At 39.2% G+C, this 27,533-nt stretch overlaps 1 protein-coding gene across 1 annotated transcript; it reads left to right on the top strand.

Moving 5' to 3' along the window:
- The first annotated feature begins 185 nt into the window (after positions 1-185).
- Positions 186-26,660, top strand: stag2a (stromal antigen 2a). The gene is made up of 34 exons (XM_007235836.4): positions 186-414; positions 1,241-1,366; positions 2,091-2,169; positions 2,309-2,446; positions 3,984-4,080; positions 4,171-4,247; positions 4,704-4,908; positions 5,255-5,406; positions 5,560-5,633; positions 5,814-5,937; positions 6,380-6,478; positions 6,943-7,022; positions 7,439-7,546; positions 10,769-10,877; positions 11,453-11,570; positions 12,474-12,577; positions 12,708-12,800; positions 13,206-13,295; positions 13,457-13,660; positions 14,864-14,934; positions 15,413-15,500; positions 15,615-15,695; positions 16,146-16,238; positions 16,667-16,838; positions 17,277-17,416; positions 18,437-18,538; positions 18,811-18,959; positions 19,510-19,638; positions 19,829-20,037; positions 20,792-21,008; positions 21,348-21,440; positions 22,408-22,534; positions 23,750-23,827; positions 24,058-26,660. Exons 2-34 carry the CDS (start codon positions 1,323-1,325, stop codon positions 24,079-24,081), a joined length of 3,768 nt encoding a protein of 1,255 aa, XP_007235898.2. The 5' UTR covers positions 186-414; positions 1,241-1,322; the 3' UTR covers positions 24,082-26,660.
- Positions 26,661-27,533: the final 873 nt, after the last annotated feature.

Raw genomic sequence — 27,533 nt, 5'->3', positions numbered from 1 at the left:
TATTGTAATGCACTATAATGTACTGTATTGTAATGCACTATAATGTACTGTATTGTAATGTACTATAATGTACTGTATTGTACTATAATGTACTGAACTGTACTGTAATGTAATGTACTGAACTGTACTGTAATGTATGTTTCATAACTGCTGTTTGTTTATGGAGAGCTGGTTTAATGACCCGGACTGACCAGCAGACGGCGCCTCCGTCCGGCCCAACAACAAACAGCGCAGAGAGGAGAGAGGCACTTTCACACTATTTCCTCTTTTTATTTTATTTATCTTCTGTATAGCGGAGTGTTTCTGATGGTAAAACTCGGTCCTCCGGCCCCGATCAGATCCCGGACTGCAGAGCTCGGCCGCTGATCTGAGCTGTGACTCTCTGAGCGCTGGGGCTGATCTTTAATATCGGCGGTAAGTTGTAAAATGGCGGACGTCGCGGTGCTGCGCTTCTGCGCTGTTAAACTTTGGTGTAAAACTTCACTTTACTTCACTTTTATTCACTTTTTCGGACTTTGCGGAGCGGCGGGAAGCGGGGGAGCGGGGTTTTGGCTCGGCTGGTTAGCTGGTTAGCCGCGGGCTCAGTGGTTAACTTTAGCCCGTTAGCCGCTTAGCTCGGGGTGAGCTAATGCTAACGCTAACGCTCCTGGCTGAAGCTCCGGTTTGTTTTTTGGACATTTGGTGTAAAAATGCGACCGCTTGACTGTGTTGTGGCTTTCTAAACAGCAGGGTGGCGTGTTTACGGGGTTAAAATGCACTTATTTGGACGCTTTTGAGCGAGTTTTGTGTTTGTTTAGCTGTTAGCTAGCCGTGTCCTCACTGAGATGGAGGCCGCAGCCCTCGCAGCCCGACCGGGATCACGAAGCTGAAGTTGACTGTTTTTTCCACATTTTCCGTTCCACCTTAAATGGTGCATCAGTTACATCCTGGCGCCTGTAAACTGCTGCGCCTTTTAAGGTGGAACGTCAGATTAGAAACAAACTTCAGCTGCAGCTGTAAAGATGATCCTCCAAACAGCGCAGACATATAAGATAACCGAACACATTTAGACTCTTTATTAAGCAACTGTCACCCCTATAACTCTTCTTTATTTTAGAGACTTTTAGAGACAGTTGTGCAATGGTGAACCTCTGCTTGCCATAGAGGCTGTAGTCAGGCTGTTGCCCTGTGTGATTGTTTATTTCTTGTTTACACTGTACATTGTTTATACTCATCTTACCTGTGTTTGTTTCTTGTGCAGAGCGGGTGTCTGATCCAGTTTGGCCCTCCTGTGGCAGGGGGCACTTTTACACACTCACAAGGAAACAGAAAATGTTAAAGAAATGATCGCAGCTCAGGAATTACAGTCAGACTTCCACTTCCCTCAGTGAGTATGCTGATTTTATGCTGTCAGCAAATGCTTTGCTTTCCCAGTGAGTACACAACATCCTCACCAGCTTCAGTGCGTGTAACACACTTTTACTACTCTCACAACACTGACCCTGCAATGCCCTCATAACCCTTAATGAAGGTGCCATGCACTCTTATGACCTCTAGAGTGCACTACACCCTTACCTTTTACAGCAAGCGTACCCCACCCTCACCTACACCCCCAACACCTTTAGCAAGAGTTCACATTCCCACATCCCTGTCAAACAGTACACTACGCCCTAAAACACTCTGTGAAAATCGGGTAGAGAGCAAAACTCTGTTGTCTCCTTTATTGAGAGTGTGCAATACACTCGGCTTCCTCAGTGAGAGCACCACACCCTTAGATCCCTCAATGAAAGTGCACTACACCCTTAGCTCCGTTGGGGAGAGTGCACTACACCGTTAGCTCCCTTACTGAACGTGCACTACACCCTCAGCTCCCTCAGTGAGCGTGCATTACTCCCTCAGTGAGAGTGCGCCACAACTTTAGATCACTCAGTGATGTTGCACTACAACCACGACTCCCTCAGTGAGAGTGCTCTATGCCCTCGGCTCCCTTAGTGAGAGTGCACTACACTCTCAGCTTCCTCAGTAAGAGTGCGCCAAACCCTCAGCTCTCTCAGTGAGCGTGCTCTGCCTCATTTAGCTAATCTTGCATGTTTGTGTCTGTGTGTATATAGTGAAGCAGATACCCAACTGTCCTCAGATACAGACTTGGAAGATCTTGAGGGGAGACATGTCAAACTTGGGAAAGGAAAGGTAAGTAATCACCAGTCAGAGTTCTCCTACACTTTCAGCATTCCTCAGGTGTAGTGAAGATAATTAATTTGTAGTGTGTCTGAAAATTAAGATATGTGTTGAAATTCTACATCTAATCTTGTGTTTGCTTGTTTCAAAGGGGAAAAAGGCCCCAGGTGAAAAGGGTAAGGGTGTGCCAGTGCGCGCACAAGGCAGAGTGAATGGCCACCACCAAGAGAATGGCATGGAGAACCTCAGCCTTTTCGAGATTGTTAAACTGGGGAAAAGTGCAACACAGGTACTTACTCTTGATATTCAGGCCAAAAGTGTCTAGATGGCTGTTCTTATGAATTAACTTTTTAGGATGCCACACTTGTTTGCACAGGTGGACAGTTGCAAACAGTTGTATATCAGAGGAAAGGCACTGACCAATAGAGCAGAATTATCTAGAGCTGCTGTTAGCACATGAGACTAAGGTCACTGTGCCCAGTGTTTTGTGTGGGCTAAAGAGCTTTGGATTCTCTGGAGCGATGGAACACCTTTTACTGCCTTTGGGAAAATTTTAAACAGACTGAACTGATGATCTAGCATCAGTTGCTGACATAAACAAATATAATCAAAGTAACTGATAAGGAGATCCTACCATCTGTTAAGTAGAAATTGTTACTGCAATAAAATGAGACAAACTCTATCAATACTAGGGGTGTCACAATTTCGATATTTCATCGAAATCGTTCGAAATTATGCCATGGTCTCAAGCCTCAAAGTCAAAAAGAGTATCGACGATCCCTCCCTCTAAGCTACGCAAGCACGCGCGCGCTATGCAAATGGCACAGCACATTGTAGCCGACGCTGTGGACATTGCGACTGCTCAAAGACCAGCCCTTTCTCCGGAGAATGTGGACATCGTCTAAAAGAAAAACTTTAAAATATAAAAATAACAGTTGTTTTGTCTAGCCTCAAATATGTTAATATGTTTGGTACCTTAAGGAGCATCTTTCTCTCAGATAAAGGTAATAAAATATCTTTATTAAGAAAAAGTCTTAAGGTCTTATTTTTCATGTTTATCTGTTATAGTAGGATAGAGTTCAGTTTGTTAAGGCTCTAATTGTTATATTATTTTGTACATTACTGTTTCTGTATTTTTTTGTTTATTATTTATTTTTATTATATATGTTGCACATTGCTGTTTATATAGTGCACACTGCTGCTACCAAAAAAGCCACTAGATGGCATTACATATATATCCTAATTAAATATTTTAAATTTGACCATTATTGCCTTATGTGGTGTATTACAGATCACATGTATCACTTTGCATCACCTTTTGAAATAAGATATTGTAAATTTGATTAATCAAACCAATGACTGACCATAGACTAATCTAAAACTGGCTTAGGCCTCTCTGCTGTAAAAAAAAAAGAAAACTGAGAATAGAATCGAATCGTGACGCTAAAATAAATCGAAATAAAATCGAATTGAGGATTTAGAGAATCATGACACCCCTAGTCAATACACTTGATTTTAAAAGAAATACTGGTAGAGCAGGTGTACAGAACTTTTGCCCATGAAGTGTACATTTTCACTAAAGTGGTCATGTGTTAATATAGGTTGTACTAAGAGGTTCAGACTGAATGCTAAGGCTATGGATGCCTGAAAGGTTAGCAGAAAGCAAACGTGTGAATAAAAACCTATACGTTAGCAGGAAGTACGCTGTTTTAAGAGCTGCAGGTGTAAATATGTTTCAGTTTGGCAGTTTAGATCTGTAAAAAAACAGTTTCTTTAAGGAATGCTCTTTTTCTCTCCCTGCCTCCTCTTTCTCTCTCCCTGTGTAGTCTGTGGTGGATGACTGGATTGAGGCATATAAGAACGATCGCGATGTTGCTTTGCTGGAACTCATTAACTTCTTCATACAGTGCTCAGGGTGTAAAGGTAAGATTCACACCTGTGTTATAATGCCTATTTACAGTAATTATGTACAAACTTGTGTAAATATGCAAAAAAAAATGTTTGTGTTTTTAGGTGCTGTGAGTTCGGAGATGTTCAGACACATGCAGAACTCTGAGATAATCCGAAAGATGACTGAAGAATTTGATGAGGTGAGATTCTTATAATGAGCTTTTGTTAGAATTGAGCAGGTCGTTTTTCAGCTTGATCATCCGATCGCAGAAATAAGTACCAGATGTCAGATCCGGTAAATTCCCCTGCAGAACTGAAAGGTTTAACTCAGGGTTTCATTAGCAGTACTCACAGATTGAAGTAATCTTAAGAGGCGTATCTTCTTCGCTCAGATCTTTTCATATGGCATGTTTGTTTTACACATTCTACAAATGTTTGAGTTTGAGTCAGACACAGTGAGGGCTTTAATTGGGTTGGAATAAGGCACATATTGCCTCTAGTAATTGGGTAAGGAACTTGCAGAACACAGAATTCCTGTGTTAGTGTATACCAGTTATATTTATCGACCATTCTGGAGAATTCTGCATGTCTGATGAAACTTGCCTTTGGGCTTTTGACTCATAGTAAAATGTGTTTTTGTGTGTTTGTGTGTATAGGACAGTGGAGATTACCCCCTGACAATGTCCGGGCCTGTGTGGAAGAAGTTTCGGTGGGGTTTCTGTGAGTTTATCTCAGTTTTGGTGCGACAGTGCCAGTACAGCATCATCTACGATGAGTACATGATGGACACGGTCATCTCCCTGCTGACCGGTCTGTCTGACTCGCAGGTCCGAGCTTTCAGACACACCAGTACACTCGCAGGTAAACTGCCTAGATGTGGTTTTACATAGTCATTAAATCCAATGTTATTTTGATCCAGAATGAGAAATGCTGATCCGTCTTTATTTTTTGACTATTAGTCGACTGCAACAGTCCACAGCATGTCATAGCGTAGCCAAGCCTAGCTTATCACTGTAACAGGAAATTATTGTTTATTTATTCATTTCTTTTGTCATCTTCTAACATTGTTAACTGCTCCTAATGCAGCAATGATTAAATAAACACAAGTTAAGAAAGGAAACTCGGGCATCATTGAGACACTTCTCACTGACTGCTACATTTAAACTTGGTTAATTTTAATATGTATGTGTTTATATGTGTTTTTCAGCTATGAAGCTGATGACGGCACTGGTAAACGTGGCCCTGAATCTGAGCATTAATATGGATAACACTCAGAGACAGTACGAAGCTGAACGCAACAAGAGCCTCGGAAAAAGAGCTAACGATCGCCTGGAGCTTCTGCTGCAGAAACGGAAAGAGGTAACCGATGACTATATGTAACTATATATGAAATAATTTTAATAGTATAAATATGTAAATAAATGTATTCAATATATACATTATAATTACACTTGATTTTTTGGATATTCGGTTGCTGTGAAATAAAGGTTAGTTTGTGTTTCTGTCTTACAGCTCCAGGAAAACCAGGATGAGATTGAGAACATGATGAATGCCATCTTTAAAGGAGTGTTTGTTCACAGATACAGGTAGACACTTCACCTTTATCCATATTCATACACCCTCATTAATAGTAATGAGGAAAGTGGCGCAGGATATGAATATTCAAAGTTTAAAGTGTAGAGTTTGTACAATATATAGAGACAGAAACTGACCTCAGAAGTTTTAGTGAATGCGAAATGTGAATGATGTGTGTTTTTGTGCGTCAGGGATGCGATTGCAGAGATCAGGGCGATCTGTATCGAGGAAATTGGGGTTTGGATGAAGATGTACAGTGATGCTTTCCTAAATGACAGCTACCTGAAGTATGTGGGCTGGACCATGCATGATAAGGTAAGTGATTTAAAGCATCATGTCTGTGTTCACATCTGGGTAACGGTTGTCCCAAATTTGATGTTTTCTTCATACAGTGCTGTGAGATGAATGACGGCACATCTTAAACCCAAAACTGATGATACATAAAAAGGCCATGACTCAGCATTTGAGAAAAACACCAGACAAGAATAGGATGACAGCAGAGAATGGTGTATACAAGGGGGGAAAAAAACACAAACACCTGGATGATTCTCTTGAGATTTGGAACATTGTGTTCTGGAGGGAAGAGGTTTTTGGATGGCACTTTCCATGTTGTGTCTGGGGGAAAAATTAACCTAACTCTCTCTTTCTTTTCTCTCTCTCTCTCTCTCTCTCTCTTTCTCTCTCTCTCAATCTCTCAATCTCTCTCTCTCACTTTATTTCTTGTCTCTCTTGTCTTTCTCTCTGTCTGTCTGAGCAGCAGGGGGAGGTGAGGTTAAAGTGTCTAACGGCTCTGCAGGGTTTGTATTACAACCGTGAACTCAACGCCAGACTGGAGCTCTTCACTAGTCGCTTCAAGGTGAGTGTTATACCTGGACAACTACTTCTCATTGCAGTAGTTCAGTTTCTGACCAAATTCCCTCAGTTTCCCCCTGCAGTTTCTTACCCTGAGAGTAGTCAGCCAATTAAGACATGTAAAGTGTCTACAGTTAGGTGCTCTAGTTTTAAACTGCAGCTACAAGGCTAAAGTAGCTAATAATATAATAACATTAAGAGAATGCCTGAGGCCCCAGGATGTAACCATTGTGCCATTTAAAGTCAAATTGAAGATTCAAATTGAAGCCAGAATGTACTCTCACCTTGCCTTAAACCATGTGGATCTGTTTAGTAATCTCTGATAGACTTGCTCGTGTGGTTTCTGACACTGTATGACTCACTGTTATCTATAAACCTGGCCTAGTATGTCCTCCAGATGGCTGCATTTAACTATGCTAATGTGCTTTTGTCAGTCTAATGTGTATCTGGGTCTCTTTCTGTGTGCAGGACCGGATCGTGTCCATGGCGCTGGATAAAGAGTGTGATGTTGCTGTTCAGGCGATTAAGCTCCTCACACTCGTCCTGCAGTGAGTAAACTTTAGGGTCTGCAAGTGGTATACTGTCTGATAAAACAAAAAGAAAGAAAATGAGCATCAACAACAAAAAAGTTTAAGATAGATAGTAAACATTTAAATAAAAGCAAGAGCTAGAATATACAAACATTTTGAAGTTTTTTTCTTGCCTTAGTTATTGTAAAATGAAAGTAATGTATTCATATTACAGTAAACAGGACATTGTTCATGAAGTTATGAAGGCTGTTTTAGTTGTCCTCAGTATTTTTATCTTGATCCTGAAAAAAAAATACTTTCTCAAAAGCTCAGTCACATAAAAAAATGGTATTAAAAAGGAAGGCCTAGAATTTTATAAAAAAAAGAGTAGAAGAGTATTCTGTGATTAATCTATATGTATATAATGAAATATGTGTGTCTGTGTTTGTACTCAGGAGCAGCGATGAGGTTCTGACGGCTGAAGACTGCGAGAGTGTTTATCACCTGGTTTACTCCGCCCACAGACCCATCGCTGTGGCAGCGGGGGAGTTCCTCTACAAAAAGTGAGTCACCTGAACTAATCTTTGAGCTTCAGATTTTTTTTAAAAGTGTGACAATCGTTGAGCTAAATGTACGGCCTTCATTTGTCTTTTAATTTATTGAATCCATCTGCCAAAGAGCTAAAGAATACAGGAGACAGTAAATAAAATTGTGGTTTGTAACAACTCTGGTGTGTGAAAAATAGATATTTGGTCGGTAGAATTGCTGCATGTGTGTATTACTATAAAAGTTGTCCAGCACATGTTGTGTCAGAGTGAGGGGTAGGGGATGTATTCAGGTTGCTGCTTCTTAAGCTTCAGCTGCTGCTGGTGCTGCTTACTGCTAAAACTGCTGTCAACTCCACCAGCAGGATTTTACTCCATGCTGAGAGTCAGTAACTCATTTGTGACTCAGCAGCTCCACTGTGTGGACGTTGTGAGGAATTGCACATATTGGCTTTTAAGTGTGTTTTTTTCTGTGTCTGAGTTTGTTTACACCTCATGCATTTTCAGTGATCAGACAGATTCAAGATCAGATTTCACTTGTCTGCATGAAATGGCAGGTGTAAACATATCAAGGATGCACAATTGAAATTAATTTAGAAAACCTATTGTACTCTGAGTTTTATTAATGTTATGGACATGGTGTGGTACATTGGTACATAGTAGGGGTGTTGGTGATTTCATTTGTGGTTGAAATAGTTCTGTATAGTTTTTATGATTGTGTGACTGTAGAAATGTGAGAACTATTTATTGTTCTGCCTTGTTGTGAAAAATTCTTGAAACTATTCACATTCTTCTGGAGATGCTGCCCTTTAAGCAGTATAATCTACTGATGAAATTAGTGCCATTAGTGCTCTGTACTAGGGTTGTCACGATACCAAAATTTTGACTTCGATACCGATACCAACTGTAGTATCACGATTCTCGATACCAAAACGATACTTGGAAGAAAAAAAAACAATAAAAATATCTGAACATAAAATGTTTATTTTTGACTGAACTGGATTGAACACTGAACAATCGGTGCAAACGTTTTTATTCTAAAATGAAACATTTGAACAAAAAACAAGTTTCGTTATTATAACCTTAACTATAACATAATTATCTACTTCCACTTCCTAAAAACTAAAACTAAAACCAGAGGTAATGGTAGCCTGACTATGTGAACCTGACGGGCGGGCAGAAGTTAAGTTCTGAATAAGGAAAATAAAGAGACAGAAGAACATTACAATGTTATGTTCATTTTAACACTCACTGCTCCGTTTTATTAATCAACCGTTTACCGTTTTTAATAAGCCCATGTTCAGTGTAACAATCAAGCAGGCTACGTGCCTGACCACAGATTTGCGATGGAAACGCGAAAACGTGAACGTCTTGAGTTCATGTTTCACAGCCAATGGGATAATGGAGAAATAGAGAAAACCACGGGTCCAAAACAAAACTCCTGCACACTCCTCTCCGTGTTAACGTGATTTACTAGCAGTCGCTAGTAAATATTAGTAAAGCTACAGACAGAGTGTATCTTGACTAACTCCACTAACCTGTCGACTTCTCAGCTCTTTGTAGAGATCAGGGTGCTTGTCTGCTAAATGAATGAGCGAAATATGATCAGAATTATGTTAAATAACACTGTAACATAGAAGCACAGAACTATTATTTAATTAAAATGATTTTTAAGAACAGCTAAACACAGTGCTGCAGGTCAAACGCGGAGGCGTTCACGTGCGAGAGAGAGACAGAGAGAAAGAGACACGGCGAGAGTGAGAGTGAGAGAGATTTGCGTGTTCTGATGTGAGCTACTCACAGGTAAAGGTTCTCTTTTATCTCCTCATGCTCATATTGTAGTCCCTCACATAATTCTGCAGCTCCCTCAGTGTTTTCTGTCGTATTTTGCGGCTAGCGTGAGCGCTTACAACTAACACCGCGGAGCGCGAGGTGCCGCCGCGCTTGTGCCGAATCCGCTACTGAATCCGACTCCCGCTTCGCGGACAGAATCGGCACAACACCCCCCGCTGTACAACTGCGGGAGTGAAAACAGCGCTAATAAATAAAGTAGTTTAGTTTCACTTTCAGTTTTCGTTATTTTCGTTATTTTATTTAAAAATAAAAATATAAATAAAAAACAGATGCCTACATCTCAGACTATTTTCCCACACTTCACTCCTCGCGCCCGTTTTGTCCACAAGTCGCGGACGAGAGACATCTGTTATTTTAGCCGTCGCCATTCTACACTCGCTGCTGCTCTGCTGGCTTGCGCGTGAATCGATTCATTTGTTCAGAACACTAAGTTTATCTGAATCCTGCCACACCGACTGCTGCGGTGTGAATCAGTTTTCTTATGAACTGAATCAAATCGCGCCTACTAATTTGACTCATTTGAAGCTAGTGACTGGGCTATATACAGTATCGAAAGCATCGAACGCTAAAGAACCGAATCGTTTGTGATGACGTAGTATCGAAAAAGAATCGAACCTTCGGTACACCGTGAAACTCTACTCTGTACATCTTCAGACACACAGAAACACAACAGCTTTTGCTAATATTTAAAATGTGTGAAAAGCTGCTGTATCTTGCACATATGAGGTCCTGCAGTTTACCCACCACTGATTTCCACCTCTATAACTGGACATAGGTGTGTTTTTTTTGTTGTTGTTTTTTTTCCCCCCTCTCTACCAAAAAGTGGTTCTTTTTCACAGGTTAACTTGAATGTATCCTGTTGCTTGTGAAGCAATGTGTGACATTCCATATCTTTCTAAACCAGAACAATTCATTTCCACAAGCCCACCAGGCTTGACTCCAAAGTCATGCCCTTAGATTTTTTTTAATAGTGTTTAGCAATAGTAATTGCAGACAAGAATTTATATTGGAAGTCACGGAAGTTGTATGTGTATTTTTATGCTTTTTGTGCAAAAAGGGAACATTAGTTATTAGGGGTGTCACGATTCTCAAAATCCTCGATCCTTGATTTGATTTCTGATTTTAGGGTCACGATTCGATTTGATTCTCGATTTAGTTTTTTACAGCAGAGAGGCCTATGCCAGTTTTAGATTAGTCTATGGTCAGTCATTGGTTTGATTCACCAAATTTACAATATCTTATTTCAAAAGGTGAGCTTGATATAAGTGATGCAAAGTGGTACAAGTGATCTAATACACCACGTTAGGCACTAGTGGTCAAATTGTAGGGAGCAACTGTAAATGTATGATTTAAACACTGTATGTATTTGTTTGTGTGCATATTTAGGTTGTTTAGCCACCGCGGTCCAGAGGAGGAGTCGCTACCACGGCGAGGCCGCCAGTGTCTCAACGCAAACCTCATCAAAACCACTGTCTTCTTCTTCCTGGAGAGTGAGGTGTGTGTGTGTTTAAATGTAATTCAGACTGATATAAGCCTTCCAGTCTGAAAAGGAGAATGTGACATGAACAAAATACACATACATATAAAATGACTAACAGCTGTAAGGAGACCTGCAGTGAATAGGGCAGAGATGGGCAAAAGTATTCAGACACCTGCTGGTTCATTGCTTTCTTCCAAAATCAAGGATATTTAATAAAATAATAAATAAAATATTATTCTTAAGTTACTATATCTACTCTTTAGAAAAGGCTTTATACTAGATCTTGGGTCATTGCGCGTAAAAAAATGTATTGCATTCAGTAATAAGTTTTGAAAGTTTTTTTGAATGGAGCCCTATCATTCCATTCGGTTGGCAGTATGTCTACTGGAACAAGAGAAGCTGTGTTTCTGTGTACATTTGCACATCTGTGTCAGCAACGGGTGCAGTTTACAGTAGCTGAATGCATTTATTGGAAGGGGTGCCTACAAACAGTTGGATGAATAGTGTATAAAGATTCACTTAATACACTATTAAGTGTAACACTTAATCTGTTTGTGTTTATCTTTCTGTGTGTATGTGTATATATGTAGCTGCACGAACATGGGGCATATCTAGTGGACAGTATGTGGGAGTGTGCATCTGACCTGCTGAAGGACTGGGAGAGTATGATCAGCCTCCTTTTAGATGAACCCTTTCCTGGTGAAGAAGGTGGGTTTTACACGTCATTTATCAAATAAATATCTTAAACTATTAGAATTCTTAAGTAAATTATACTGTATATCAGGGGTCGGCAATAGGCGGCCCACGGCCAGATGTGGCCTGCAAGCTATGAAACATCTGGCCCGTAAGGTTGTTTGAACTATAATGAACAATAATGAAAAAAATAAAATGCTTCTCTAGCTTTTATTTACATTCCCTTTGTTTACTCCTCTGTCTCTCTGTCACGCTCGGCGTGACTTTAGTTTCCACCCGTTTTTTCAGCCTATTCTTGGGCTCTCCTTATAAGGGCATTTTTTCCCTGGCTGTGTCCCAATTCACTAGCCGGGCGGCGATATTGTATTGGGCCGCAACCCTGACTACACTGGTTTGATCCTGCGTGAGGAGCGGTGTGGTGTTTTATTTATTTATTCATTTTTCTTGGGTTTCCTTGCTTTGAGACCAACTGTTCTGCAATTGGGTTCAACAACCTTCTGGGCTGGAGAGGTACTAGTCTATAGCACTCCATCCCATTACACAGAATTTTTTTTTTTTTTTTTTTTTTTTTTTTTTTTTTGTGGCCCACCACGTGATTACTTGGAAAAAAAAATCTGGCCAGCATCCAAACTTAATTGCCCTTAATTGACCCCTGCTGTATATTGTCATCAGATGTGTAAACATCAGTTGAAATATTTAGCTGAGTAATGTTCTGTGCACATAAGTTTCTGAATTAGCTGTTTCTCTGAAGTCACATGAACCAATTAAATTCACAAATGTCTGCCTATTCAGCATCTTACACTCTTCTCTCAGCACATGCATTGTACACCAGTGTAGCGCAACACAGTCACCCTACAGCACAGATAGAGGCTGTGTTGATTCTCACACAGAGGTGTTTGCGTGTGTGTATGTGTTCAGCTCTTACAGACAGGCAGGAGACTGCACTGGTTGAAATCATGCTGTGTGCGGTCAGACAGTCCTGTGAGTGCCACCCTCCAGTCGGTCGCGGCACGGGCAAGAGGGTGAGCTAAATACACAAATCCAAAAACATTTATTGCCTTTTTCTCTTTCTTGTTCATACTTTTAAATTTTCTCTCCCTCACTCATTGTTTTTTCTCATTAAAATTATTATATTTTTGTGGGGTTTTTTAGGTCATGACGGCCAAGGAAAAAAAAACACAGCTGGACGATCGTACCAAAATCACGGAGATCTTTGCTGTGGCTCTCCCGCTGTTACTGACTAAAGTAAGAGGCATTTAAACAGTACAAAAAAAAATCACACACTGAATAAAGCATTGTATGATGATCACAAATTTTAGTACAACCTAGGACTGAAATTATTACATAAAAGAAGTTTTAGTATAGCATATGAGCACATGCCCTAGTTAAAACACAGCAGTGCTCTATAATTCTCTATGATCTAAAGCTGAATTTGCTAGATTGTAAAATGCTACAGACAGCATTAAGGGTGCTCTATAGTGTTCTGTAATGTTAGTATGATCCATGAGCACATTCTGGCACACTTTAATACACTTTAAAAACAGACTTAACAAAAATAAATGTAAAAAAGGAATTTGGAAGAACGTATAAAGCTTTGAGATACACTACAGTCTAAATCTCTTTATCGTTCCCTCTGTTTTTTTTTTGCAGTACTCTGTGGATTCTGAGAAGGTTACTAATCTGCTGCAGTTACCGCAGTACTTTGATCTGGAGATCTACACTACTGGCAGACTAGAGAAGGTACACACACAGTAAAATTCTACATTTTCCACATTTAATATGCAGTTCTAGTTCCTTTTGAAATGACTCAATTATAAACTGCTTTATTTGCCAAAACAAATAAAAGGAATGTTGTACTACCTCTTTGTCTCTGAGCTATTTGTATGCGTGTTCTTTTGCAGCACTTGGAGGCCTTGTTGCGTCAGATTCGAGAGGTGGTGGAGAAGCATACAGATACAGACGTGCTGGAGGCGTGCTCCATGACCTTCCATGCACTGTGCAACGAAGAGTTTACCATCTTCAACCGTGTCGACATCGCACGCAGTCAGTTACTGGACGAGCAAGTGGACAAGTTCAACCGCCTGCTCGAGGACTTCCTGCAGGAGGTTTGTGTAGTGTATATTTTTCAACACACACTTTTTCCCCCAGTAAAAAAAAAACTTCCTACAGGAGGTCTGCGTTTCTGTAGTATATTTTTCAATCAACACTTTTTTGGCATAGTTTAGCATTACGGACAATGACAGCTGTTTGCTTCTCTTAACTAGCGTTCTTGTGGTTTAGCTGACATCGAAGAGCATTACTATAACTGGGAAAAACATGAAGAGAGTGTAAAAGTATTGAAGTATATATATTTTTCTGCAGTATCTGTAATCTGGGAGAAAAAGCTTGATGTATTTAAATGATAACTGTTAATAATTAAAGCTACAAGCTAATATTTCGCCATCAATGAGTCAGTGGACAGAGCACCAATGATGAGTGCCTACCTTATTTACTATCTATGTAAATCTCAGAAAAACGCTCCAGTTATTTCTGTATTCACCCTCCTCATTCACTACAGTTCTCATATTGAAATCAGTGCCGTTTTATTAATGGAACGATTCCACGGGGGTTGGGTTTTTGAATGTGGCACATTTTACTCCTCATTAGTTTTCAGGTCTGTGTCATGCTGACAATGTGCATCATGACACGCTCAGCAATTAGCACTAGGGGTGTGCTATATTGTATCATATAATATTGCCAGCATTTTTTAATATTGTGAATGATATTATGACCTGAAATATGGTGCCATATCATCCACCCCTAATTATCACATCAGGGTACTACTTCTTACTGATTTTAGTAAATGTTTGTCATTTACTATTATATCTCTACTAGAGACAGATTATGTGTTCAGTATCATTTATTTTACTTCAATCCTGGACATATGGAGATATCTAGAGTGCAATATTAGTATCTGATAAAATCTGATTTTTATTTTTTATTTATTTTTTTATTTATTTTTTACATCTCAGGGGTGTGCCATAATATGCATGTATGTATGCAATAATAAAATGTCATTTTAATTGTGTTGCAGTAGTGTATTTTCTTTAAATATTTTTTTTAATTCAGTATTTTAAATACCATGAAATATCGTGATATCATTTTAGGGCCATATCATCCACCCCTAATTAGCACTACACAGAAGCCTATAGAAACACATTTATTTGTATGTTCTTTTTATCTAAAATTTGAGAACTGTCAGAATAGAAAGTTGGTTGCTTTGTCTTCTGTTTGTTTCCATGTCTAATCTGGCTGGTGTTTTCTTTTAGGGGGAGGAGCCTGATGAAGATGATGCTTATCAGGTTTTGTCGACACTTAAGAGAATCACAGCCTTCCACAAGTAAGTATCAAAGACACATTTGTAAAATGAAATTGATTGTAGTACTAATAAGGGACACTGGTTCATTACTTATTTATTGTTATATTAGTATTGTCTTTCTATATAGTTACCTATTCAGTTTAGTAAATTAATTGGTAGTATCATCTAGTCATCAGAAGCTCTGTCTGTAGGTGTGTGTGGAGCTTCTGAGGCTGCGACAGTGTCCCAGGCTGATCACTTCAGTGTGCTAAACATTTAATGAATGGTGACGCACTATTACAGAATATTACACAGAGTGTCTAATGCAAGAGTGTGTGCTTCTTTTTTTATGTTATAAAATATCTTCACTTATTTATTTTTGTGGTTAGTGTAGCAATACTGCTGAACTTAAGTTGATGTGGTTTGGCTGAATTTGGAAAACGACAAAATACTGGAGGTACTGTTGTAATGTAAGTATAATGTAAATGATTGTATGATTGCTGTGTGTGTTTCTCTGTAGTGCCCACGACCTCACTAAGTGGGATTTGTTCACCAGCAACTACAGACTGCTGAATACCGGCCTTCAAAACGGGGACATGCCGGAACAGGTATGTTTTTTTTTTTTTTCAATAATCTATCACCTCTACCACTTGACTACTGTTTGATTTTGTGTTTAGTGTTTGGTTTGATTGTTTTATTTGTATTTTTTTCCCCCCTCCAAGATTGTGATCCATGCTTTGCAGTGCACTCATTACGTCATTCTTTGGAACCTTGCTAAAGTTTCGGAGGGCAGCTCTACAAAGGTGCTAAAACACCCACACACAAACTTCTTCTCCGTATACTGTTTGGCACAAATACAAAACAGTTAAATTAATCTTTGTGGTGATATCACCATGAAGGTCCTGTCTCTTGCAGTTGTTGGGTAAAATGTGTGAGGAAACTTGTGGAAAGGAATACAGCCAAATGCATTTTAATGTAGACTTTATTAACAAGACCACATATATATAAATATTTTCTTTATTTGTAGTTCTGAGGCACATCACACATACTGAAAAGAAAAACAGCTACAGGGGGGTTGAAGAGCTTTTATTATGTACTGTTTACTCTCACATCTTAGCTCCAGGCCCAGTTGTTGGTTTATGAACTTACATTAGTCTGATAGCTCCAGCATAAAACTAAACTAGCAAACTTGACCAAACTATTGCTTTAATTGTTCCTAATTGTCCCTCTCTTTCTTTATCACACTCCTGCAGGCTGACATGGTGACTTTAAGGAAACAGATGCGAGCGTTCTGTCTGATGTGTCAGAGATACTTGAGCAGCGTCAGCATAGCAGTTAAAGAACAGGTAAACTTCACCTTATTTAATGTAAAACCATATAGGTGCTCTTACGCAAACACCTTGTATCTTTGTTCTTAAATCTAGCAGCTATGGTTTACATTGTGTTAAAATGAATCCGTGATCAAATAACCAAAAAAAGGCTCCACAATAGCCTAGAATAAAGTAAAATGTAATTAAATTAAGTTTACAATATATGATAATTTTTCTCTCCCTGAAAGTTTCTTTTTTGAATGTACCGCATTTTTTCGCACTATAAGACGCACTTAATATCCTTTAATTTTCACAATTTTTTTTTTTTTCCAAAAGCTACGTGGGATGAACCGCTAGCTAATGGCTTTTACCAGAACAATTGTGTGACAGTTGCAGCGAGGGGCAGGGTTGAGGTTGTCTATTGTCTCTGGCTGTCTATTAATCTGTCTGTATTTTCTCTACAGGCATTCACCATCCTATGCGATGCTCTGATGATCTTTAGTCATCAGATCGTGTCGTCGGGTAGAGAAGCTCTGGAGCCGCTGGTGTTTAGTCCGGACTCCTCACTGCAGAGCGACCTTCTCAACTTCATCCTCGACCATGTCTTCATCGATCAGGATGATGATGGCAGCACCGGTAAGCTAGCACATATGACTAAGCAAGCGTACAATGCAGGAAACGGAACAAAGCCGCTTGTTCTACTGTTTTACATTAAATTATAAAAAAAATAAATACATTTCTTTAGCCATCGAAGCATTTGTTTGGAATGTTATTGGAATGTCACAAGTTCAAACCCAGGTGATGCCAGGTTGCTTCTGTCCCCATTACTCATTACTCAGTGCAGTGTTAGGCAGTGTGGGTGTCTGTTAGCTTGATGTGACACAATTCACAGTCAGTGTTCTCCTTCAGGCATGCTGAGCTCCAGTAATATTGTCTTAGTGGCATTTGGAAAAGATGTTAAGTTTCACGTGTTTTGGAAGCTTTATATTGATGGTACTTCTGTATAACATACTTGTGCTTTTCTAAAGATACAAAAGCACGCCTACTAAATGTACTAAATGTATGTGTTTTTAGATGGGCAGCAGGATGATGAAGCTGGTAAGATTGAAGCTTTACACAAACGCAGGAACCTGCTGGCAGCCTACTGCAAACTCATCGTCTTCAACGTGGTGGATATGAGCACGGGAGCAGATATCTTCAAACAATACATGAGAGTAAGATTTACACACTGTACAGCCCGTTTGGATACATTGTGCCACACTTTCTGTAAAAAAAATAGGGCAGCATAATCTAAAATTGTAGTTATACAGGTAATTTTTTTTTTTTTTTTTTTTTTTTTTTGGCAAAATTCTGTAACTGGAAATTTTGGATTTTACTTTGGTGGATTTTTTGGATCATTATCCTGGGTTGGAAGCCAACCTCCCTTTATCTTTGGTCTTTTTTTTATGACTTTAATTTAACCTATTCTTCCCTCTACCTGTAGTATGTGTTTCTTGCTTTAACTGTAGCATCATTTTTTCCTTCTCCAAACATGTCTATATACACTATATACAATGCTTCAGGATGGTACCTTTGAAAACACCTGTCTGATTCTTTTGATGTCCCTTTCATTAAATCATTATTATTCATATTTGTGCAAGAGTCACTGCACAGTAGAAAAGTGCATCTTCACTCCAGAGTCAGCTAAAACTTCCTGAATATCTTTTACAGTCAGTTAATGGGGTTTCTAGCAGTCCTTTAAGTTAGAATGTGCTTTGTTAGCATCAGGTATTGTAATTTTCAGAAGCTTTTCAGAAGAAGTGCTAAACAGAAACTGAGGAGTTCCTTATTGATGGAAAATGGTTGAGGAGACACACAGACTAATTATACAGCTTTGAAATTTACATCTGTCCTTTTCTAACAATAATTGTAAACAAGCCACAATCCATACAAGGTAATCTATTTATGAAAACTATGAAAGATATTTGACAGCTCAGATCATTTGTGGTACCCAAACATTTGCATCAGTTTTTTACAGGATATTGTGCTAGAGACAATAGTGACATAGTACACTATTAATCACAATTTAGCTTGAGAATTGTGCATTGTGCTTAACCGTTTTACTTCTTTTGATTTAGATTTCTGTTTCATTTTGTCTGGAAAAATTGATTTAGAATAGATTTTCCTCTCATACATAATAAATGGCACTCACATCCATTCACACCCTTCCACTAATACATTGACTCTATTCGCAGTACTACAATGACTATGGTGACATTATAAAGGAAACAATGAGCAAAACACGGCAGATTGACAAGATCCAGTGTGCAAAAACCCTCATCCTCAGCTTACAGCAGGTAATGACTAATTATATGGCTATTATTACTATGCTATTGTTACTAATGTTGTTTTTAATACTGTTTAAACAATTAAGAGTGTATGATTTAAAGTTATTTTAATAGAGTTTGTTTTGTTTTTTAATTGGTATTGAATTCAGTTAATCATTAAGTAATTTAGGGATGTTGATAATTGTGTGCACGTTATAGTAATATTAGGATTTTCATTATGGTTTGTGTGTGTGTGTGTGTGTGTGTGTGTGTGTGTGTGTGTGTGTGTGTGTGTTTTGCAGCTGTTTAATGAGATGCTCAGTGAGTTGGGCTGTAATTTCGATCGCTCTTCCTCGTTGTTCTGTGGTATTAAAGAACTTGCTCGGAGATTCTCGCTCACGTTTGGCCTGGATCAGTTGAAGACCAGAGAGGCCATTGCCATGTTACATAAGTACGAACACACACACACACACATACACACAAATACAAAACACACTAATCCTACAGGAACACCAGAACAAAAAAAATAAAACATATCTGAGACGCAGTCAGCTGCAACGGGTCACTGGTCTCTTAGCCAACATTAGAAATTTTGTCTTATCAAATGCATCCTGACAAAATTCAGCAGGTTGATTTTGTAAATAATTTTAATGATATTTGTTTGATTTAACTGATTGCAGAAAAATGTCGTGTGGAAAGTAATGCCATATTAAACAATTACATAGACTGTTATATTTCTTCTGAAAATTTAAAAGGAGATTTCATCCATCACGAGTGGCCCACATCTCGTGGCAGAGTCTACATTTATTTCCTTTTCTGAAAAACATTTTGGTGCTGAATGGAATCAGTCAGTTTTATAGCCTGGCTTAAAGAGAGACTGTGTTCAGGTCTTGCATGTTAACTATACAGCCACACACACACACACACACACATAACATATATATGTGTTTATTAATGTTAAATAAAATTGAGTTTGGTTGTAATTTTTTTTGTGTTTTTAGGGACGGTATAGAGTTTGCTTTTAAAGAGCCCAGTCCACAGGGGGAAGGCGGACCCCCTCTAAACCTTGCCTTCCTCGACGTCCTGAGTGAGTTTTCCTCTAAACTGCTGCGACAGGACAGGAAGACTGTGTAAGTGTCTCTTTTGCATTCTTTCTCTCCCTCTCTCCATCTCTCTCTGAGGTTTCCTTTATTTGTCTCTCTTCTGTCTGTTATGGCTTGATGTGTTGGCCCTGATTTTCTATAATACATGAGATTTAAATGTATTTAATGTTTTTAATTCAGTACCTGTATTCTCTTCCTCGCCCCCTGGCGTGTGTAGGCACATGTATCTGGAGCGATTCATGACGTTTCAGATGTCCCTGCAGAGGGAGGAGTGCTGGCTGCCACTCATCTCTTACAGGAACTCATTGCAGGCTGGAGCTGACGATGACACCATGTCTGTAATCAGTGGGGTCAGCAGCAGGGGGTCTTCTCGCAGCAAAAAGCCCAAAGTCACCCCCATACCTGCCAAGAGGAAACTGCCTGAGGGTGGGTATATACACGCATATGTGCACACACCAAAGTCAGCCTTTACCTTTACCTTAAAATTCCCCTCCCTTCAAAGTTTTTATCAATTTACCGATTTACAAAGCCAATTACCCAACCCACATATTAGGACTATCATTAGTGATGCCCCAACACCAGAAGGGTAAGGACAAGCACATGCCTCCTCCGACACATGTGAAATCAGACTCCGTCTCTTTTTGAACTGCTCCTGATGCAGCATTGCCGAGTAGCCTCACAGTACGCTCGGAGGAAAGCGCAGCGGTTCTGATACATCAGCTCACAGATGCCTTGTGGTGGTCGACATCACCCTTTGGAGTAATGAGGGGAAAGAGCGCTATCTATCCACCCAGACAGAGCAAAGCTTATTGTGCTCTCTCAGGGCTCCGGCAGCTGATGGCAGGGTACATAAACAGGATTCGAACCAGCGGTCTCCCGATCATAGTAGCAGCACTTTAGACTGCTGGTCCACTCGGAGCCCCTTTACCTTAAAAGTTAGCAAAGGCATGTTTATTTTACTGGAGCTGTAAGACTAATGTAGCAAGTAGCCCATTTATAGCCCACTAATTAGCAGTGAGACTTAATGTAGCAAATATCGAATGGATGCTTTTGTGGTTAAATATTACATTTATTAGTTACACTGTATTATATATTTGTACATATGATGTTATAAATATGGGTTATATGTATGTTTCTGATTGTGTGGATGTTTTTTGTGTGTGTGCCTTTGCATGTGTAGAAGACAGTAGCTGTAGCAGTGATGCAGGTGTGTGGATGGCACGTGAGCAGAGTGTACAGCAAACACCTGTTATGATGACGTCGCCCCACATGACCTCCACTGTGCTGCGGGAGGCTAAGAAGCTCCGCCCAGACGAGGGATACGTGGGAGTTTACACCATGAGCAACGAACCGCAGCACACGCCGCTCCCGCAAACACACCAGGCCATCGACTACAAGTAAACACACACACTCAAACTCGCATCATGACGACTCTATAAGAAACAGTACAGACAGACACTGCTCAAAGAGGACAAACAAATAAGCTGACCATAAAAAACGAGCTAATTCATTACTTTAAAAAAATATATTTCATGTACATATAAAAAAAGCTATTTTTACAATGTTTATTTTAATATACTAGTATAGTTATGCTATTTAACACTAGTTTCACCCACAACTCAGCTCAGTTAGACACACCAGAGAGACTCAAATGCTTACACTTATGCTTTGTGTGTTTTCTTTTTTTTTTTTTTTTGTCAAAACACCTTTTAACACGTGTGTCTGTGTGATTTCAGTACGCATGTAGCATGGATGCTGGCGCAGAGGCAGCAGCAAGAGAGAGCCAATATCCAGAACGCCAAGATGAGAAGTCACATGCAGCACGCCATGTAAGCATATGCACACAAACATATTTCCCATTTATGTAACATTTTTGATGTGCCTAATAAAAAGGAAAGAATATGTGAGGGATACATGAGGGAAACACTTTCAAACATATAAGCACAAACCCTTTTTTATCTTTATATTTTTTAACATTTATATTTTAGGCAACAAAAAAGGTGTGTGAAATTATTCAGATGGGTCACTGTTCTACTGTATCTTAATAGGTGGACTGTGCAGCAGATTATGTGATAGATTGATTTGCTTTACAACATTAGGTTTTTAGATCACTGTGTCTGACTAAAGTCCCTCCCCATCAGACTACACTCTGGTGAACTTTTTTTTATTGAATTGTAATTTGAACATGCTGTTTTTCACTGGTGTCAGCTGTCAGGGCATGGTTCTCACAGTTCTCTCTATGGTCTATTCTGTTTGATCTTTTGACGTAATATAAAGAATGGTTGTTTTTGTGTGACAGCAACAATAAGTTTAGATTTTAGTGATATACTGGTACACAGTTGTTATAATTTACACTAGGGTTGGATGTATGTAAAGTCTTTTTTTCCCATCTGTTGCATTAAAATGTTACACCATCATTTGATTTTGGGCAACCAGTAACTCACTTGGATCCTAATCCAAACCTACACACTTTGTTTCTGCTGCACTTTTCCTCAGTTTAATCTGTCCTCTGAGGTTTGCAGGTCAGTCCGCATTTTCAGACATATAAAGTCACTCCCGCAGAGCGTGTGACATCTCGTTATTTCATTCTTCACCCCATAATTACACACCACCTCTGTTCTCACACGGTCATGTCTCTCTCTCTGCTGATTAATCATTATGTCTCACCTTCTTAAGCACAGTCAGGTTTGACTTTAGTTTCTTCAGCTTTGACTTTGTTCTGGTTCTGGAACAGTAGCCTTGATTTTGAGAAAGGTGCTGGATAAATATTTTGTTTTTGTTTGCTGTTTACCTCAGTCGGCGGAGCACAGGGCTGATGGAGGATGACGAGGAGCCGATTGTGGAGGACGTAATGATGTCATCAGAGCAGCGTCTGGAAGACCTCAACGAGGGCATGGACTTTGATACCATGGACATCGACCTGGTACTGCAATAACACAGCATCATTTTAACATGTCAGACAGTGTGACTGTGCTTTAATTGGTTTAATTGATCACTGTTTTCTAATTTGTTATAGAGTGGATCATATGAATAATATAGCATATATATTATTGAATACTCCCATTTGGTCTGTAGTATATTACACTGTAAGAATGAGCATGTTGATTGTACTAAAACCTTGTTTCTTCAAAAGGGCAACTTTACAGTTTCTCATTTAAAGTAGGAATTTATACAACATATCTGGCAGTTTTATTTACCATTATTTTTATGCACTATAAGGCGCACTATCAATGAATGTCTGTTTTCATACATAAGACGCACAGGATTATAAGAGACACAATAAGGAACTTCTAATTCAGAAGGTCTCGCTGCTGGGTGGTGGTTGGGGGTGTAGCTAACTAAGTTAAGTAAAGCTAAGCTAAGTAAACAAAACTGTAACTGTAAAAAAGACTTTCTTTTAAATTCAAGTGCTGGATGTTAATATACTCCGATTTCTCTTTCTGCTTACGTTTATGTACAGTAAACTTAGATTTCTGAATTTGTCCAGCACTGAAGCTGCAGCTTTAGCATTAGCGGCTAACCATTAGCGGGTAATGCTAATGCTGCCCCAGCGGTGTTAGCCAGGATTAGGAACAGGCTACAGGCAGATAATACCCACCTTTGAACGGGGAAATTGCCAGCGCGGTTAGCGGCTAATGCTAATGCTGCTCTAGCAGTGCTAGCTGGGGTTAGCAGCAGGCTACATGCAGATAATGCTTACCTCTGAATGGGGAAGTAGTGGTTAGCAGATAATGCTAATGCTACTCCAGGCCCGGGTGTTGGAGATCTAAACTGAAACTCCTTTCTGAAACTGAAATGCTGCACTTCAGTGGAGTGGCTTTATTGCTCTTTACAACCTGTCTGGTAAAATTCATATACAGGGTGCACCGGATTTAAAGGCGCACTGACGTTTTTTGAGAAAATAAAAAGGATTTTAAGTGCGCCTTATAGTGTGAAAAATACAGTATATACAAATGTCAATAACAGTAAAAATGTAGATTATATGAACATTTATAGAGCTTATTGTTTCAATTTCTATGGTGGATGTTGCAGACTGACCATGGCTGTTCAGTGAATGAATACAGAATCAGTGCTGGGTTTTATGGGTAAGGTGATTTATTGCAGAGAAAGTACAGAGTATGTTTGTGTTTGTCTGCAGCCTCCATCCAAAAACCGCAGAGAGAGATCTGAACTCAAACCTGATTACTTCGACCCTGCCTCCATCATGGATGACTCAGTAAGATATTTTTATCTTTATCTGGTTATACATCCATCTCTCTGCTTCTTACTCATCCATTCTCCTTCTTATCCCACCATCTCTTTGTTTATACAAATGTTTGTTTTTGTATAGGAGTAAGTTGTAATTAGAGAGGAGTGTTTACAGTGGAAGCAAATGTAGGGCAGAACTCTGTATATTTCTGTGCTGTTGCTCCTCAGTGACAGTAACGGTTGTGTTTGTTTTTGCAGGTGCTGAATGTGTCTATGTTCTGATCGAGCGAGCACTGAATGGAACGAGAAAGAGAGAGAGAGAGACACTGGAGCAGACTCACACATTTTGCTCTCTTCCTGCACACACACTTCCTGTTCCTCCAGCTGCGGAGTCTGCTGCACTCCCTCCTTTAACTCTTCAGTTTGTGATGGCGCGAGTCTAAATCTGCAACGTGGCGCCCCCCGCAGGAGACCCCGCGTTAAATGTGAAACCTCTCTCCCTCCCAGCACCGGCGGCAGTGAGGCTGGAGTCGGGCTGGGACTGTGCGCTCTTTTCTAAAGGCAGTGTAGAAATAACGGCTTTTTTTGTTTTTGTAACTTATAGAAGAGTTTTTGATTTGTAGGTTATTTTATAAAGACAATCAGCTGTAAATCAGAACTTTATAAAAGTGTAACTACTCGAAATGAGTATTTAAATCAACATTTCTAAAGGAGATTTCCTGTGTGGGACATGGGTTTAGTGGCTTACAGTGTTCTTTTTTTTTTTTCTTTCGTTTTCCTCTTTGTGAGCCTTTCCGGAGCTCCAGCTTCCTTAATGTACAAAGAGTTCCTTCAGTTTCTTCACTCCAGGAGAGATGTTGATTGGGCCATAGTGGGAGTTCTCTGTGTCTCTAATGGTTCTTTAAGTCCTGTAGCAGCAGCAGCTTATCAGAAGCATTAAAGGGGAATATCATCCCAGTCTGTAACAACTCTCTGCATAATTCAGTGTTTTAGATGAAGTCATTCAGAGTGATGGTTTGGTGGGAAACTGTGGTTCATTGTAGAGAAACTTGCTTTACAGTGGTGATTTCTTTTCAGGTGTGTTGATGGGACCAGTGGTCATCATGAGTACAACACACATACAGCCATTTTTCTTTTTACATTGTGTCAAGATTTTCATAAAACACGTTATCATATTTTATCAATTTTATTTGATTATGTATTTTACAACTTCATAATTATAAACAATAAATCATTTTAACATTTTTCCAATCAGTTAAATCTGTGCAATGGAGAAAAAAATGGATAAAGAAAGTACTAAAAGTACTATGATGCGAATTCTAGAAACTAACCTATTCCAGATGTGGGTGTTACATTACAAGTTAACTGTGTTCCAACATCTAGAAAATTGTACATTATTTCAAAAGACTATTTTTGAAAAAGAAAAAAAAAACGTAACGTAAAGACTTTGGTTTAACAAATTATTTACCAGTGTTTCGATGATCACTTTAGTCAAAATATGTCACACTTATTTCATACCCATATATTAATTTTTAGCAATGTTGCAGGCTAGCATTGTTAGTGATACCAGTTAATTCAGTTCTTGGATTCTGAATTTTGGGTCGGTGAGGCTCTCTGAGTCAGAAATTCGACTTGGTTGGGCAAATTGAACTCAGCATTACCTTCTTAACTCCTATAGTCTAAGACAAGTGTGATGCTATGTGAAATGTAGAATATATTTAATAGCATTTTAGTGAGAATATCCGTTAAGTGAAGATATATTTTTTTTTTTGTCACGTCATTTATCTTTACGTTCTTCTTAAGCAAGAACTTCGAAGAACATTTCTTTCTCAAGACATATATATATTTTAATCCGGCCTCTGATTCTATTCACCACCACTGTGAGCAATTCCTAAAACTGAGCATTTTACACCAAACCCACTGTAAATGACTGATCACATCTTAACTGGTTAATTATGCTGTTAGAATTTACCAAATAGCCCTGCCGCAGTGCTCGCTCAGGATAGGTCAGATCGCAGTGAGAGCGTTCGTTGTTTTTATTGTTTTACTGCCTGAATGGAAAAACTCCCAGAAAGTTTCGTACAGATGGACTTCTCTATACTCCAGTTTAAAGATTGCAATTAGTTATATTAGGTATAATATATTGTTATATATCTTTTTAAATATATAATTATATATTATATATTCTACACAGAAAATGCGTGTAAATGTGAATTGGTGCTGATTTTTGTATTTAAGTTGGATTTTTTTTTTTATTTTGTTTTATTTTATTTTATTTTTTCCCCTCACCGTAGCCGCAGGTCCACTAGAATGTAAGATTTCAGACAGACTGCAGCAACAGCAACGGATTAAATTCTTTTGTTTTTCTTTTGCTGATTTCTTAACTTTTACCTGAACTTTTTTTCCCCGTGTGTTGATGTTTTTGTTTAACCTGACCTCTTTCCTTTTGCTTTTCTGTTTTCTTTTTCTTTTTTAGGGTCTGTGTTTTTGGGCTAAAATCATGGATATGTTAATGGTGATGGATAAGTGTAATCAATGGTGAGGGTTGTTGAGGCAACTGTGAGATTTCTGCAAAGCATTCTGGATTTTAATTGAATATTTATGAGTTTGGTTCCCCCTCTTTCTTTTTTTTGTGTCACAAATTAATTTCAACTCCCCTCTCTTAATCTGTGTTGAACTGCTGAACGAGTGTGAGTGAGTGTGTGTCTATGTGTAAAATATGATATTGGACTGTATATAAATCCAAGTGTTTTTTATTCTATTTACAAAAAGAAAATGTCCACTGTTCCATTTCCTGTTTGTATTTATGTCAGAGACAAAAAAACCTTTTGGAACAAAATAAACCCTCAGCTGTGATTTTACCTTTCTGTATTGCCGCTGTGTGTCCATCAGGGGGCGCAGAGCTCCTGTTCTCTTTAGCAGCTACACAAATATATCACCACAGTAAATTACATAGTAATACACACAGAGTAATCCCCCAGTACTGCAGTACTGATCACTCGCACAGAGTAATCCACCTGTTCAGCAGTACTGATCACACACACAGAGTAATCCACCTGTTCAGCAGTACTGATCACACACACAGTAATTCACCTGTTCAGCAGTGCTGATCACACACACAGAGTAATCCACCTGTTCAGCAGTACTGATCACACACACAGAGTAATCCACCTGTTCAGCAGTACTGATCACACACACAGTAATTCACCTGTTCAGCAGTGCTGATCACACACACAGTAATTCACCTGTTCAGCAGTACTGATCACACACACAGAGTAATCCACCTGTTCAGCAGTACTGATCCCACAGTAATCCACCTGTTCAGCAGTACTGATCACACACAGAGTAATCCCCCTGTTCAGCAGTACTGATCACTCGCACAGAGTAATCCACCTGTTCAGCAGTACTGATCCCACAGTAATCCACCTGTTCAGCAGTACTGATCACACACACAGAGTAAATCCCCCTGTTCAGCAGTACTGATCACACACACAGAGTAAATCCCCCTGTTCAGCAGTACTGATCACACACACAGAGTAAATCCCCCTGTTCAGCAGTACTGATCACACACACAGTAATTCACCTGTTCAGCAGTACTGATCACACACAGTAACGCACCTGTTCAGCAGTACTGATCACACACACACACAGTAATCTACCTGTTCATCACAGTACTCATCTGTTCAGGAGTAAAGGTGTCATTCACAGTAGTATATGTTTAGTACAGTTGAAAT

The sequence above is a fragment of the Astyanax mexicanus genome, chromosome 1, assembly GCF_023375975.1.
Source record: "Astyanax mexicanus isolate ESR-SI-001 chromosome 1, AstMex3_surface, whole genome shotgun sequence".
In the NCBI taxonomy this organism is placed as follows: Eukaryota; Metazoa; Chordata; class Actinopteri; order Characiformes; family Acestrorhamphidae; genus Astyanax; species Astyanax mexicanus.
Note: the sequence above shows the minus strand (reverse complement) of the source record. Positions and strands in the feature narration are given on the sequence as shown.

Excerpts from the sequence above, each read along its gene's own strand:
- stag2a (XM_007235836.4), top strand. The coding sequence starts at position 1,323 with ATGATCGCAGCTCAGGAATTACAGTCAGACTTCCACTTCCCTCA. Across the intron at positions 6,479-6,942 it reads TCTTCACTAGTCGCTTCAAG|GACCGGATCGTGTCCATGGC; the intron begins GTGAGTGTTATA and ends TTCTGTGTGCAG. Across the intron at positions 7,547-10,768 it reads GGGGAGTTCCTCTACAAAAA|GTTGTTTAGCCACCGCGGTC; the intron begins GTGAGTCACCTG and ends GTGCATATTTAG.